Source organism: Salarias fasciatus, chromosome 20, assembly GCF_902148845.1.
Source record: "Salarias fasciatus chromosome 20, fSalaFa1.1, whole genome shotgun sequence".
Taxonomy (NCBI): Eukaryota; Metazoa; Chordata; class Actinopteri; order Blenniiformes; family Blenniidae; genus Salarias; species Salarias fasciatus.
Window position 1 is genome coordinate 27,196,174 of NC_043764.1, and position 15,491 is coordinate 27,211,664.

Sequence of the window (15,491 nt, forward strand, 5' to 3'; positions counted from 1 at the left end):
CTGACAATGAATGTGCCGCATTTTCTGTAAATAATTTCTAATAAAGGGTTAAATAAACTGTCTGGAGCAACTGAAAAGCTCCCCGAGTATGCGTGATTCGATACGCGCATTGTGTGTGTGTGTGTGTGTGTGTGTGTGTGTGTGGGGGGGGGAGGTGAATATTCAGATCGCAAAATTATTCGGCGAATGTCATCGTAGTGACTGTCCTCAGAACAGGAAGCAGCCGCGTGCATGTACGCGGGCGCAATCTCGTGCACGCTCGGAGGAGGTGCCGGAGAGGGAGAGGGAGGGACTGTGTGAGAGTGGCGCGAAGAAGGGGGCGTGGTTTACTGTTCAAATCCAGAGAATCAGGTAGTGTAGCTTTAACCGCAGCCTTGAAAGCAGAGACTGTGTCAGCCTCCCTAACAGAAACTGGGAGCTGGCTCAACATGACAGGAGCCTGATCGCTGAAAGCTCTGCCTGTTCTACTTTTACAAAACCTAGGAACCTCCAGTTGACCAGCAGTCTGAGAAAAAAGCATTCTCCTAGAACAATATGCGACTAACAGCTCTTTAAGATATGATGGGGCCTGGTTGTTAAGAGCTTTCTAGGTCAAAAGAAGGATTTTAAATTCTATTCTAGATTTAACAGGAAGCCAGTGAAGAGAAGCTAGTGTTGGGCTGATGTGATCTCTCCTGCTGGTTCTTGTCAGAACTCTTGCTGCAGCATTTTGAATTAGTTGAAGACTTTTTAGGCAGTTTAAGATGAAGTAAACTCCTACATCTTAACCCCCAGATATTATCAAACAAACCCAAATGACTCCTCATGGCTGGTCAGTCAACATGGACCCATAAGAGTCAGTTAAAAGAGTTCACTAATTTCCGTTTTTCTTCTCTAATGCTCAGTCCACATGTGATACCAGTGACAGTAGAACATAACTTCCTCCAAACTGCTCCCACACCAAAACTTGGGTTGAACCTCAAAGTGTCCTCACAGCTGGATGTGCCTGGGAGACATCAAATGGCAGACCAACATGGCGCATCCTGCTCAGATGAGCCACCTCGACTTGATCTTTGGACTATGGAGGACGAGTCTTTCAATCACCCAGATGGTTAAACTCCTCAAAAGAAAGCCGAGAAAACTCATTTGGCTTGATTGTGGAAGAACTCATCGAAGACTGATGGATGTAGAGGAGAACATGGAGGCTGGGGACAGATTGAGATGGAGGAACAGGATTTGCTAAAGTCTGGTAGAGTCCACTACAGACCAGTACAATCTATTACAGTCTACAGTCTTGTACAGTGCGGCACTCTTCAATAGAGTGATGCAGTCTGGTACAGATCAATACAGTTCAGTACAGTTTGGTACAGTTAGTGTAGCCAGACACTGATGACAGTCTGCGGAGTATCCGCGAGGATGTACTGTTTTTACCATTACCTTACTGTTTGCCTGTCTGTCTATCTGTTTGTCCACTCGGATGTCAAAACACGCCATCTGCACCATTTATTTGGGGGGCCAAAACCATTTCAGGACCCTGCCTTGGCATGGTCCTCAGCTTGGCCAATTAGTTTCGTTTGGCCGCCATTTTGTCTGTCCATATGATGGGCCAGACAGGTGCCTAGGCAGGCAGTGCATGTCTATCTGGGGCAAACGCCTCTTGAATGGAATATCCTCTGGTCAAAAACCCTAAGAAGGTGGGATGGGGGCCACAGACTGTGTGATCCCCTCGTATGAGGGTTTCTAGAGTTCTGTAGTTGAGGACTGGGTTGAAAACAACTTCTACTTTTAAGAGATAATTGAAGACTCAGTTGTTCAGAGAACACCGAGGCATTACTCCACCTTAGGAGTAGAATAAGTCAGGTGGTCCAAAACCCATCATTTATTTAGCACTGACTAAGTTCAATTCAGTTCAATTCAATTCAATTAAATTCAATTAAATTCAATTCAATTCAATTCAAGTTTATTTGTATAGCACATTTAAAAACAACTTCTGTCACCTCAGGTTTTTAGCCTGGTTTTAGGGACAATCAGCTGGAGCTGGTCAGCTGATCTCAGGTCTCTGGTCGGCGTGTAGGGCTGCAACATATCACTCAGGTATGAAGGGCCCAAGGAGTGCAAACACTTAAAAGTGATCAGTAAAACTTTGAATTCCACTCGAAAGCGGATAGGCAGCCAATGTAAAGAGCACAGCACAGGGGTGATGTGCTCCCGCTTCTTTGTTTTAGTCAGTAGACGGGCTGGAGCATTTTGTACGCTTTGCAGGCGCTGCGGGGTGCCCTGGTCCAGCCCAACATACAAAGCATTACAATAATCCAAACGTGAAGTTACACATGCATGGATCGCTCTTTCAAAAAACCAGGGGAAGATAAGATTTAATTTTGGCCAGAGTCCTCAAATGGAAAAGGCTGGCCTGGATGACAGAACTCATGTGTTTGTCAAATTTGAACAAAGGGTCGACCATCACCCCCAAGTTTTTCACAAAAGGACGACAGAAGGAGGACAGACCAATAACCACTAACCAATAACACTGTCATGTCCTTGCATGGGGTTATTTTGTCCGAACACCAAAATTTCAGTTTTATCCTTATTTAGGCTCAGAAAATTAGCACTGATTCATGTCTGAACATCACTGAGATAATCTTGCAGAGTTTTTACTGCAGACCTACAGTCACAGCCTGTAACACGTAAATAAACCTGGATGTCGTCTGCAAAACAGTGAAAGAAGACTTTATGCTTTTTAAAGATAGAACCCAAAAGGAGCATGTACAGAGCGAACAGGACAGGCGCTAATATTGAACCCTGGGGTACACCATAATTCAGGGGAGACACAGAGGATGAGTATTGTCCCAAATTTACAGGGAGGCTTCGATCAGAGAGATACGATCGGAACCAATTGAGTGCTGTACCCTTAATGCCTACATGTATCTTCAGGCGGGACTAGAAGATGTTGTGATCCACAGTGTCAAAGGCAGTAGACAAGTCTAAAAGCAAAAGGACAGCAGATTTTCCTGTGTCAACAGTTAAAAAAAGATCGTTAAAAACTTTTAAAAGAGCAGTTTCAGTGCTGTGTAGCAGTTTGAATCCTGATTGAAACTTCTCCCCGATTTTGTTTAAATCAAGGTAAACCTGCAGCTGGTCATTTCCAAAACGTTGACAAAAAAAAAAAAAGTGGTCAGCACTTCTTCTGCAACTTGATGGCAACTCCTTTGACCAATCGCATTTGAAGCTCTTTTGCACTTACTAAAGGTTTTTCACAAAAGCATCTATCTGCTAAATGAAATTGCAGAATTGTAGATGACAATTTTCTCCAGTTTTGGACTGGGACAGGTATTCTCTAGTTTAGGCCTGGGCTTACCTTGGCCTAGGGATGGCCTTGCGATGGGTTTAAGGAGGTTATGTCTAGTTTCGGACAGGGTTTAGACTGGTTTTCTATGACATTGGACTGGGTTTAGGCTAGTTTTCTATTACACTGGACTAGGTTTAGGCAGATTACATCTTTTAGATGGGGTTTAGGATGATTTTCAGTAGTTTTGGACTGGATTTAGACTGGTTTTCGATGACATTGGACTGGGTTTAGGCTGGGTTTTTTTGACATTTAACTGGGGTTAGGCAGGTTATGTTTTTTTGGACTGGGGTTAAGCTGGTTTGCAGTAGTTTTGGACAGGGTTTAGACAGATATTCTGTGACACTGGACTAGGTTTAGGCAGATTACGTCTTTTGGACTGGGTTTTGACTGGTTTTCAATTGTTTTGGACTGGCTTTACACTGGTTTTCGATGACATTGGACTGGGTTTAGGCAGGTTATTTCTTTTGGACTGAGTTTAGGCTGGTGTTCAGTAGGTTTGGACTGGGTTTAGACTGGGTTTCTTTGACATTGGACTGGGTTTTAAACAGCTTATGTCTTTTGGAATGGGTTAAAGCTAGGGTAGATGATGTTGAAGAGCCTGGAAGATTTGAAAGTCGCACACATCAAGCCATCCCCCCTAAGCTCCTCCTACTCCATCAGTGCTTGGCCCAATGCCACACCCCCATGAACGTGACCGCGCATCTCACGGGTTGTCCGCGCAATGCCCTGTCTTCATTGTTTTCGATGGGACCCCGCTCCAAGCCTAGGGTGACCATACGTCCTCTTTTACCCGGACATGTCCACTTTTTATGTCCTGTCCGGGGCGTCCGGGCGGGTTTTTTAAATTCAAGGAAATGTCCGGGGTTCACTGTTTCTCATAGCACCTAAATGTAAATTGACCAGCGCTATGACCAGTACTTGCACACAGTACTATGATACTTTGTTGCACGACGTAATGACGAGAGGTGTTCTTGTGAGCCGATCTGCGCCGCGCGCTCACACACACACACACACACACACACACACAGACGGAGTGGAGCAGACGGGGCTGTTCAGACAGTGGAGCACGGCATCTGATTGGTTTCTTAAGAGCGGTCCGCGCCTTACGATTGGTCGGAGTTTTTACAGTCCTTTGGCCGTCAGATTTTTTCCGCACCTTTTTCCGTACACATAATGTATTGACTTCTCTCAGGGGCCAAGGAGCATTTCACTCAGCATGACAAAAAGTGCTTTGGACAACATCGCCTAGCCTATCTTTAAGACTGGTTTCCAGTAGTTTTAGATTTTTATGTACTCATGTTTAAGGCTTAGACAATTTTTCTGGAATTTATATCAAATTTAAAAAGAACTTGTGTGGTTTGGGCCTGAGTGAAGGCTGGTTTTATGTAGTTTTGGACTGGGTTTAGAATGGTTTTTTACGATTTTGCTCAGGGTTTAAGCAGGGTTCTCTAATGTTGGTATACTGGTCTTCAGTCATTTATGCCAGTTTCCTGTACTCTTGTTCTGGGTTTAGACAATTTAGACCAAATTTAGACTGATTTTGTGTGGTTTGGGCCCGGGTAAAGATTGGTTTTCTGTAGCTTTTCCTTGTTATTGTTGAATTTATCATCATCATTATCACTCTCCTCCTCCTCTTCCTCAGCTCACATGTCATCAGTGATGAAGTTGCTGGTCTGATCTTTATTGTCTCTGCGCCTTTAATTCGCCTCTAGCTGGCCTCCCCTTTAACACGAGCTTTTTCTGTTTAATCCCCAATTGGGAGAAGAGAGAGAGAGAGTGTGTGTGTGTGTGTGTGTGTGTGTGTGTGTGTGTGTGTGTGTGTGTGTGTGTGTGTGTGTGTGTGTGTGTGTGTGTGTGTGTATGAGTGAGAGAGAGAGCACGAGAGAGAGAGAGATTAATGAAGCCAAGCTGAAAGAAGAGGCTGAATTTGCCTCCCGGTTCTCTGGAATTACTGCATTTTATTCACTTTGTCCACTTTTTTCTTCATCGCATTTGGATATAAACGAATACATGCATGCATGAATGAAAGAATAAGTGAATGAACGAATGAATGAATGAGTGGCTAAGTGAGTAAAGGACTGAGCAGACAGATGAGTGATGTGCAGCGGAGCAGACCCGTGTTAGTATCAGACTTTCTTCTGGTGTAATCGTGGGTAAGATGAGGAGAAGTTGGTGAGGAGGAGGAGGAGGAGGAAGAGGCGAAGGTGATGAAGACCACAGCCCGGTGAGAGTGATCAGAGAGCGGATTGATTGAAGATGATTCTCGGTGAGCGGAGCTGAGCAGCAGCGGAGATGTACGAGGAGAGCCGCAGAGGTGAGTGCGCTCCATCCTCCGAGCCGCGCGTTTCTCCATCACTTTACCACAACAGGAAAATCCCACAACCCTCTGCTTCTGTCTCTGTGGACGCTTGGTGTCAAGTTGTCCTATTCTACATTGTATTATCTGTCAGGTTGTCTTGACATTCACTTGTTTTTTGTAGTTGATTTTAGAGAAGTAATGATTTGATTGTATTTTTGTTTATTCTTGTGTCTATTTGTGCGTTTTGTGTGTTTTCAGTCCTGCTGTGTGTCTCTGTGTTTTCATAGTTGTGTGTCTTCTAAGTAATTGTGTGGTTGTTTTGTGTCTCAGTAGATTTGTGTGCCGTTGATTTGCATCTTTGTAGCAGGTTGTGTGTTTTGTGTCTTTGTTGTTGTTTTGCCTCTCTTCCTGGTTATTTCGTCTCTATACATTTCTGTGCACTTCTGCAGTTCATTTGTGTCTCACTGTGGTTCTTTGGGCCTTCACAATTGTTTTATGTTTCTTTGTGGTTGTTTTGGGTCTTGTCTTAGATGTTTTGTATCTTTGTAGTTGTTTTTGACTCTTAATTGTTTTGTGTCTGTTTTTTTGTCTTGTCATAGCTGTTGCGTGTGCTTTTTTTGTGTGTCAGTGGTTTTGCGTTTCTTCTTGGTTGTTTTGTGTCTCTACAGACTTCTGTGCACCTTTGCAAAGGAATTGTGTCTCTATAGTTATTTGGGTCATTGAAGTTGTTCTATGTGTATCTTTGTAGTGGTTTTATGTCTCTTTGTGGTTGTCTTATATCTTGTTATAGCTCCTTTGTATCTTTGTAGTTGTTTTGTGTGTCTTTATTACGCATTTGTGTCTCTATGTCATCTTCTTGTGTCATTTTGAAGTTTTACTGTGACTCTTTTGTATCTGTTGGTAGTTGTTTTATGCCTTTTGGAGCTGTTTTGTGTCTCTTTGCAGTCATTTTGTCTCTTTTGTCATTTTGTCTCTGTTTGTAGTTGTTTCATTTCTTGGTAGTAGTTCTGTGCTTCTTTACAGTTGGTTGTCTCTTCGTGTTTGCTGTGTGTCTTTCAAGTTGTTTTACATCTTTTGATGTAGTTGTTTGTGTCTTTTTGTTGTTGTTTTGCTTCTGTTTGTTGCTTCGTATCGATTTGTGGTTGTTTTGTTGTAGTTATACTGTAAACATTTGGCTCAGTAGACCGTGGTCAGCCATATCCAGGAATATGAGAGAAAACCTGTGACTGGGGCGAAAACAGGAAAATAGAAGTTGACGACATTTAGGCAAACTTTGCGTTGTTCTGAATCAACTCAAATTCTTGCTGCAAAAGTTCAGATTTCAAGTTTTAAATGTTACAAACAACCTCCGGCTGGCAAAAGCAAACCTTCGACTTTGTGAAGAGCTCCATCCTTATCAAAGGTTACTGCAGGGTTTTTAAAGCTGCGTTTAAAATAAGCTTTGTTTCACGGCACCGAACAAAAGGGCGGATTAACTTCGCTGCCACGGCAACAGATAACGTCACGTGTCCTAATGCTCATTTCCATGACTACGTTATCAGAAGGTCTGCGGAGGCCATCTCCACCCGGCAAGCTGAGGTTTGATCCTCTATTGGGATCGAGCGGATTAAACTGAGTCATGGCTCAAAGAGGCATCCCACCCCATCTGAGGTCAAGGGTCGCACCTGAAACTGATCAAACATCTCGGGTTATGATGTCACCGCTCAGAGGATGGATTTATTGGTTGAGTTTGATGATTTTTCAACAGCGTACAACAGTAAGCCAGTTTGTAAAATATCAAGAGGAGGTGAAAGATAGTTCATACACCACCAGCAACTGAATCACCAGTGATGTTTGAACCCGCAGAGTTAGCATGATGTCGCAGTGGTTTAACAGCTCAGCAAGTAACTCCAGTTTGTGCTAAATGCTACGTGCTAAAGTGATCATCAGCCATAGATCAGGAAAGTTACGATCAACAATGTGCAAAGAAAACAGTTTCACAGAGATTATTCATTTTTAAAGAACAGCCACCTGAAAGTATGAAGGAAAACCTATGGTGGCCATAAAGCTCATGTTGTCAAATGAGGATTAGCATCTGTCTCATAATCATGGGATAGAAGTCCCAAACAGTCCAGAATGTCAGATTCAAGAAGACTTTCAGCTTTAGTGAAGGTTACAAGGAAACTAAAGTGGGCCCATTATATATCCCTGTGGAGCTCCACAGGATGAACGCTGGTTGATCTGTTATTGTGCAAACAAAATCAATGTGTCACATTGCTGCGTCACAAAATTCAGATGTACAGAGCCCAGCGAGTTAACTTCTGTTGATTTTCACAAAATTCATGGCAAAACTTGTTCTCAGTTTCGACTGACTGTCTGGTTGTTTTATTAGTTATACAGATATGTTGAAACTAGACCCAACCATGCCAACCAGACCTAGACTACAGTTTTACTGCACTAGTGATCATTAATGAGTCAAAGAATAATCTTCTTAATATTTCTTCTTGACAGGATAGAAAGAATGTTAATCAAAATTAACTGCAACACAAACTTATTCATTCGGAAACATGGGAACAAGCTGTGAAACTGACGTTTCCATGGAAACAGCTACAGTCGGAGTGCTGACTGGGGGAGTTTGGGCGTGTTTTTCTGCGGCTCACGGTTGGTTTGGTAAAGCGCTCCGCCTCCAGCTGCTCGGCCTCTCTGTGGGAAACATCTGTCTCATCCTTTGCGTGGCAAACTGCCCAAACTGGCCTCGAACGCAGCGTCGCCGCCCGGCCTCTGAGGAGAACCGGACCTTTGCACAGATTTACATTCATCATGCCGTGGCTCTGATAGTTATCTGCAGTTAGTCTGTTGGTCCACAGTTACACACCGAGATCTACACAAGACTCAACAAAACACAGCGTTTCTACAGGATAATCCTTCTTTATAACATCCGAGGACGACGTTTGACTGCGAAATCCTTTAAATGGGTCAGTGACTGAAACCTGTTCTAAAATTAGGGCTACACTCATGACATCCAGATATCAACAGTCGTTGTACACATATTGCAAAAGATTGATTGGTAAGATCCGGTACCAAGACCAGGGTGCCAAAACTGACCAAAACTGGCCCCGAAAAGTCTCCAATCTGGCCAACGAAACCACCAAGCACACACATTTCTTCTACATTGCAGGCACAACACTGAGACCCCAGTGGAGATATTGGTGAGGCTGCCATAAAAACTTGCGTCCTTGTTGCTATCAAACTAGCTTCAAAGCCATGCTGTTGGTGTGAGTTTGTAAAAACATGCATTGTTCAGCAGTTTTTTCGATTTTTCAACTGTATTTTGCAGAAGAAGGAATCTTTAAATTAGCTTTAAGTTAAAATAGTTGTCATTTTTCAAACCAGTGGTTTGGTTTTCATGTTATTTTTTGTTTTCAGCTGTTTCACAACAAAGAAAAAAAAACCTTCAAAGCTTTAATTTAAAGGTTATTCTGGCACTATTTGCTGTTCCACTCCAATGAAGATGAAATTGGGTTGTTTGTGGGCCCCAAACTAAATAAGCTTGACATCCCTGCAGTAAGCAGTATCACGGTTCCAATAGGTGTTCCAATTATTTTGGCCACCCCATTACCAGAGACTTTCAACCAACTGAAATGAAACTTTGCAATGCTTCGAAAAAAATGGTAATCCTACTTTCCACTTTACCTCCTGTCCGTGTTGCTATAACCAATCAACCATCAACACCCAAAGTAATATACATGTCCACCACCGCCACCACCACCAACAGCAACAACAACAACAACAACAACAACAACAACAACAACAACAAACAAGCTAGTGAGCAATTGAAAGACATCATGGCGTCTGCAGACCTGGTCCAGTGAATTCCAAAGAAACGCAATATCAAAGTCATTTGAGCTCATGGTGGATTGGCGGCATAACAAACAAGACAAAAGTGCTCTGTAAGACAGAAATTGTTAATTTCTTAATAGATTTTTTTTTTTTTTGTGGCCACTGTTGGTGACTTGTCAGCAGTTTTCAATATGTCTTCACATGCCAATATGTGGAGAGCAGCTAAACAGTTGGGTTCTCAAAATTTGAATTGATGTCATTCTGAGATATTGGCTTTTTCTTTATTATGACATATTGTGGAGTTCCACAGGGTTTGCTCATGGGACCACTTGAGTGTTCTCATCAATGTTTTGTTTGAGTTGCAGCTTTAGAAATTATAACAATTAAAATCTTTGTCAAAATGTGTATTTTGACCGATAGGGGGACTATCGGACACTATTTCCTCCTCACATTGACCTATCGCTTTCTGCAACAATAAGTCGGCAACGACACAGCTAGCCTGAGCGGTACATAGTTTAAATATAGACGCTTCGTTGACTGTACGTCAGCAGAAAGCCACGCTGCTGTCAGAGACTCGCAGAGAAGTAGGCTGTGGGTCTGTTCTGCGCAGCTGAAATGAGGCGACGTCGTTGACTTCAGCGTGGGAACGAGCTCTGCTGCTGCTGTTTGCGATCTGAGCAGTGAAGAAGAAGAAACAACCGCCCCAACATGCACGGAATGAACTGATGACCTTCCAGCTGGACCAGGCTGGAGGGCAGCGTGACACACACACACACACACACACACACACACACACACATAGACTGGGCATTAAAGTCGGAAGTTAACAAGGCGAATGGGGACTTGTGTGTGAGCGCTGAGATGCCCTGTAACACACACACACACACACACACACACACACATTCACACACACACACACACACACACACTATTTATAGTCAGTAGGTACCCTCGCACGCATGTCTGTGGATTGTAGGAATGTTGAACTACAGAACTAATGCACACAGGCTCAGGGAGAACTTGCAAACTCTTGACTGAAAGCTGGTAGATAACTAGTTTGAGAGCAGTTTTTCTTCTCCATATGCAAACGACATACGAAGGATACGTGCTGTTGCAAACCACCTCCGCACGGCGTGTACGGCGAAACTACGTACCCTCCAGCAGCCTTACAGTCTTCAGTCCTGTAGGCTGTGGACCAAGAGGCCGAGCTCGCTGTTAATGAGTCTATCAGTTGATCATTTCTAGCATGTAGCATTGCTGGTACATGAGCTCTAATTCTCTTTAGCATGTAGCCTGTAGCATGTAGCATGACTCATCATTACATGCTGAGCAGCTACTTTAATAAGCAACACCGTTCTAACTCTGCTGCTCTGCCAGTTAAGTTGCTGTTGTTGTACCAACTATTTTTCTACTCCTCTTGATATTTTTAGCAGAATATAATTTACAGTCTGTCTTACTTTTGTCATTCTCATTAATATTAAACAAGCTCAAAACCGCGGACATCACTCGTCCTTTTTTATCTACCTGCGGGTGACATCTGTGACGCTTGTTGTCATTTAGTAGTCACTGGATTGTATTGGGAAGCTTTTACTAGTACGTGTACTTTGTGCAGTATTGCCTGATACTGCTGTCAGTATATCCGAAATTATCATCATCATCATAAAAGCCGAATCCACTTTAAAGTGTCTAAATTCCTAAAAAATTACAATGAAATAATACAATTTTTAGGATTTCTTACTTATACTACTTATATCACCCTTTTATTATTGATTTGTATCTAAATTTATTTTACCACAATTTTAAGTCCAAAGCATCCCACTGAGGTCGCTATTTCCTACAGGATGGAATAAAATAGAGATACTTAAAACCTGAACTTCAACACCTCAAAGAAAAAAATAAAAAGTCTTCCTGTCATTGAAACCAGGTTTGAGTTCTTAGAAGATCCCAAAGCGAAACAGGGACGAAACATCCTCACAGATATTAATATTCTCCATTAGTCCTGACTAAGTCATCTGCACATGTCCGTAAACAGACACACTCACACAAGCACACGCACACACACCCTGTCGTGTGGATGCAGTGAGCTGACTCGGGATAATTCGGGGATAATTAGACGGTTCTTGACGTCCTGCGGGTGAAGCAGCTCCACCAGCTCCTCCACAGGAGGACGCAACGTGATGCCCACCCCCACCCCCCACCCGACCTCAGCTGCTGATTGGACAGAAGACTAACTGGCCGGGACTCGCCAGCTGCGAGGTCACAGGAGGAAACCTCCAGAGTGTTGGTCAGAAGGCCTCCGGCAGACTTTATTTCCCTTTTTAGAGCTAATGCTAGCTCCGGGCTAAGTGCCTTCGTCTGACTCAGCTGTCTGGAAGCTAAACTCAGGACTCGCTTCGTGACTCCCGGCTCTGCAGTGTTTATTTGGCTGAAACTGAACTTTTAGTTCTGCTTACAGCACCCTTCAGGCCCCGTTTACACAACCCTTTCAAACGAACCCACAAAACTTTCACGGTGTTTCGGGGGTCCGTTTATACAGTAACGGCGCTCGGAGCCACCGAAAATGCAACTTTTTGAAAAAAAGGCTCCCAGGGTGGAGGGACTTTCGGAAACTTAAATGATTGACGTATCGACAAACTTTACTGCTTCTGACGAAGACAGTCCGAGACAATAGTCTGCGTTTCAAATAGTCTGTGTGCATTTATTATAATAGAAATTCTTCACCTCGAACAAAATAATTTACCGTTCAACTGTTTTACCTCCCTGGTGGAAACAGCTGCCGGACGGAGATTGGTTCCTACTTATACAGCAGCTCTAGTTGGCTCCCACGCATTTTCATTTGATACACTGTGGTGGAAAAATACTCTTGAACTCATACAGTTTAATGTGATTATATGTTTCTTAAATCTGTGTGAATTAGTGAAAGTGAGTTACCTTTAGCAACAGTGCCGTATCTTTCCTTTGTGGGGTCATTAGCGTTCGGTTAGCATTTTGGCATGTTAGCATGTTGTTCACGTTTTGTTGTGGTCCATGGATGGAGATACTCGGGAGGATGACTGTCATCATCTTGTATCAGTTGTGCAGTTTTCTGAACAGTGCGCAAACACACACACACACACAAAAAGAAAACCCACTTATTTCTAAAGTTCTCAAACTTGAAGAGCAAACAGATCAAGTGGATACGTGTATAGCCTGTATGTCTCATTTAAAGCTAAATAGTTTTTTTCAGGACTTATTTAATCGGAAGACATCCATGCTACAAACATGTTTTGACAGATTGTCCGAAGAATAAAAATGTAGAAAGACGACAGAGTTTAAAGTGGCAATGCTTTATTTACTGTCTGCATGTAGGGAAGGAAAGATTTTCGAATGATGCATGATGGGAAACGCAGGCAATCTAGGAAAATGACTGAACAGAGAGAGAGAGAGAGAGAGAGAGAGAGAGAGAGAGAGAGAGAGAGAGAGAGAGAGAGAGAGAGAGAGAGAGAAGGGTGGGGGGTTAAAGGGGAGTAATCATGTAATCTGGGTTTATCTGTGTGTGTGCTCAGAGTCCTCAGGTACCAACACATAAATCACGGCCCACATCACACGCACACACACACACACACACACACACACACACACACACACACACACACACACACACACACACACACACACACACACACACACACACACACACACACACACACACACACACACACACAGATAGAGATAGAGATAGAGATCTAGGTCACAGCTGTTCCACTACAATATTTCTGTTTTCACCTCCTCTGGAAACTGTCACATTCCTCCTCTCTTTGCTCTCTGCCCTCTTCCTCCTCTTTTCTTACTCCTCCTTCTTTCATCCTGTGACACAGATCAGACACACACCCATCAGGATGCTCATTGATGATCAGGAGCTACTGGAGGGTTAACATGCAAGATGAGAAAGCAACATCAGTGTCTCCTAAAAGCTTCCAGAAAGAGAAAGATGGATGAACTGATGGACAGATACCGTGTCGGGAATTAGAAAATTCTGACAAAATAGAAAAATTAAACATCTTACAATAAAATAAATCGTATACAAGTTACATAATCATTGAAAAATAGAAAGAAAATACTCAAGATAGACCCGTCTACATGATATTTAAAGTGAAAAGCTGTTTTGGGGTTTTTGCTTCAGAGAAGTTTCACCTTTATACGTAAATGTTGTGAAATCTGGGAAACATTGAAGATGATGTAGTTAGCGTGTGGGGCCACTAGTTGGAACTGTGGGTTATTTTTGTAATGAAATCTCACTCACATGCTGCAGAGAACAATATGCTCTAAACATGAGAAAGTGGCGTACATGGAGGTTCAAGAGGACCAAGGTGGACTTTTATCACGCAAGACTCTCAGCTACATCCAGAGGATGGAGTAGTACATGTACATGCTGAAAGACTGGCGTTAAATTGAAAAATAAAAAAGAGAGTTAGCAGCAGCGATTGGTGGATTTGCTACTAAATTTGGCTCCTTGGGGCGATCTTTTTAGGAGCTCAAGCTGGTTTTCTGCTCTTTAATTGTAGATTATTAATGAAAAATAAAGCACAAAAATTGTCAGTTTGTTTCTATTTATTATTACGGTTTAATTTGTTTTTTTTTTGTGTGTGTCTCTGAGCAGCGGGGAGGGGTCAGTGTCTGAACGACCTCTGTTGGCCAATTTCCACTGACTTTAGTATTATTGTCCAAAAAGACAGAGAGTTCGAGTGAATGTTTTCAGATTTATCTGAAGGCTCTTTGAAAAAAAATAAAAGATTAGATTATTCTCCCTTATGTCTGCCTTTATGAATGCTGTGTTTTTGTTTAGAATCACAAAGAAACGCGTTGTTTTGAATTCACTTATTTATTTTTGTTTTTCATGATGACTTTAAGCTACTGCAGACTTGACTTTCAACCTCAATCTATCATCTCCTCCTCCTTTGTTTTTCATCAGTTGAATGTTATTGTTCTGTAACATATAAATGACAGGAGGCTGTCCTGTGTGTTTTCTCAGGTAATGGTCGTAACGGCTACTCCATGGCAGTGGATGGAGAAGAGGGAGGCGGAGAGGGGGAGGAAGAGGGGGAGGGGGGAGAGGGGGATGGAGGAGGAGGAGGAGGAGGAGGAGGAGGAGGAGGAGGAGGAGAAAGAGGAGGCGAGGAGAAGGACGCAGAGTGGGACGAGGAATTGGACGGAGAAAATGAGGGAGGCGTGAGGATGACAAGGACGGACACGCTTCACTCGACCACAAGTTCAACGGGAACGCAAAGGAAACGAGGGCAGCACGCAAAGAAACAGGTGAGAAAACCAGCTCTCTTAACCTTCTGGGACATCGAGCTAAAATCCTCTGAGACAATGATCTGAAATCATGTGAGATCAGCTAAAATCATCTGAGACATCGAGCTAAGAACCTTGTGAGATGAGATAAAACCATGTGAGACACTGAGATAAAATCATGTGAGACAAAGATCTAAAATCATGTGAGACAACGGGTTAAAACCATCTGAAACGAGACTGAGACATCGAGCTAAAATCATCTGAGAAAACAAGCTGAAATCATGTGAGGAGAGCTAAAATAATCTGATACGAGCTGAAATCATCTCAGCAAAGGAGACAAAATCATCTGAGAAAATAAGCTGAAATCATCTGAGACAACAATCTGAAATCATGCGAGATGACGACCTAAAATCATCTGAAATGAGCTGAAATCATCTGAGATAAGTGGTCCTCAAATCAGTCCAGAACAAGCCGCTGTGACTGCTGGTTTTTGTTCCAACCAAGCAAGAGCACACTAGACTCCACCTGACTTGGTGAAACAGGTGGAGTCTAGTGTGTTCTTGCTTGGTTGGAACAAAAACCAGCAGCCACAGCAGCTCATTCTGGACTGGTTTGAGGACCACTATCTCTGATACAATGAACTGAAATCATCTGAGAAAATGAGCTGAAATGATCTGAGATGAGCTGAAATAATCTGAGACAATGAACTGAAATCCTGTGAGACGATGAGCAAAATTATTTGAGACGAGGCGTTAAAATCTTGTGAAACTGTTC

General features: G+C 42.9%; 1 protein-coding gene across 1 annotated transcript in view; it reads left to right on the forward strand.

Annotated features, from left to right (window-relative positions):
- Positions 1-5,382: 5,382 nt before the first annotated feature.
- The window catches only part of cacna1fb (calcium channel, voltage-dependent, L type, alpha 1F subunit), a 39,863-nt gene continuing 29,754 nt past the window's right edge, over positions 5,383-15,491 (forward strand). The window contains exons 1-2 of the mRNA XM_030117805.1: positions 5,383-5,639; positions 14,455-14,738. Of these exons, the coding sequence (XP_029973665.1) occupies positions 5,618-5,639; positions 14,455-14,738 (306 nt within the window). The 5' untranslated portion in view covers positions 5,383-5,617. The remainder of the gene's footprint in view (positions 5,640-14,454; positions 14,739-15,491) is intronic.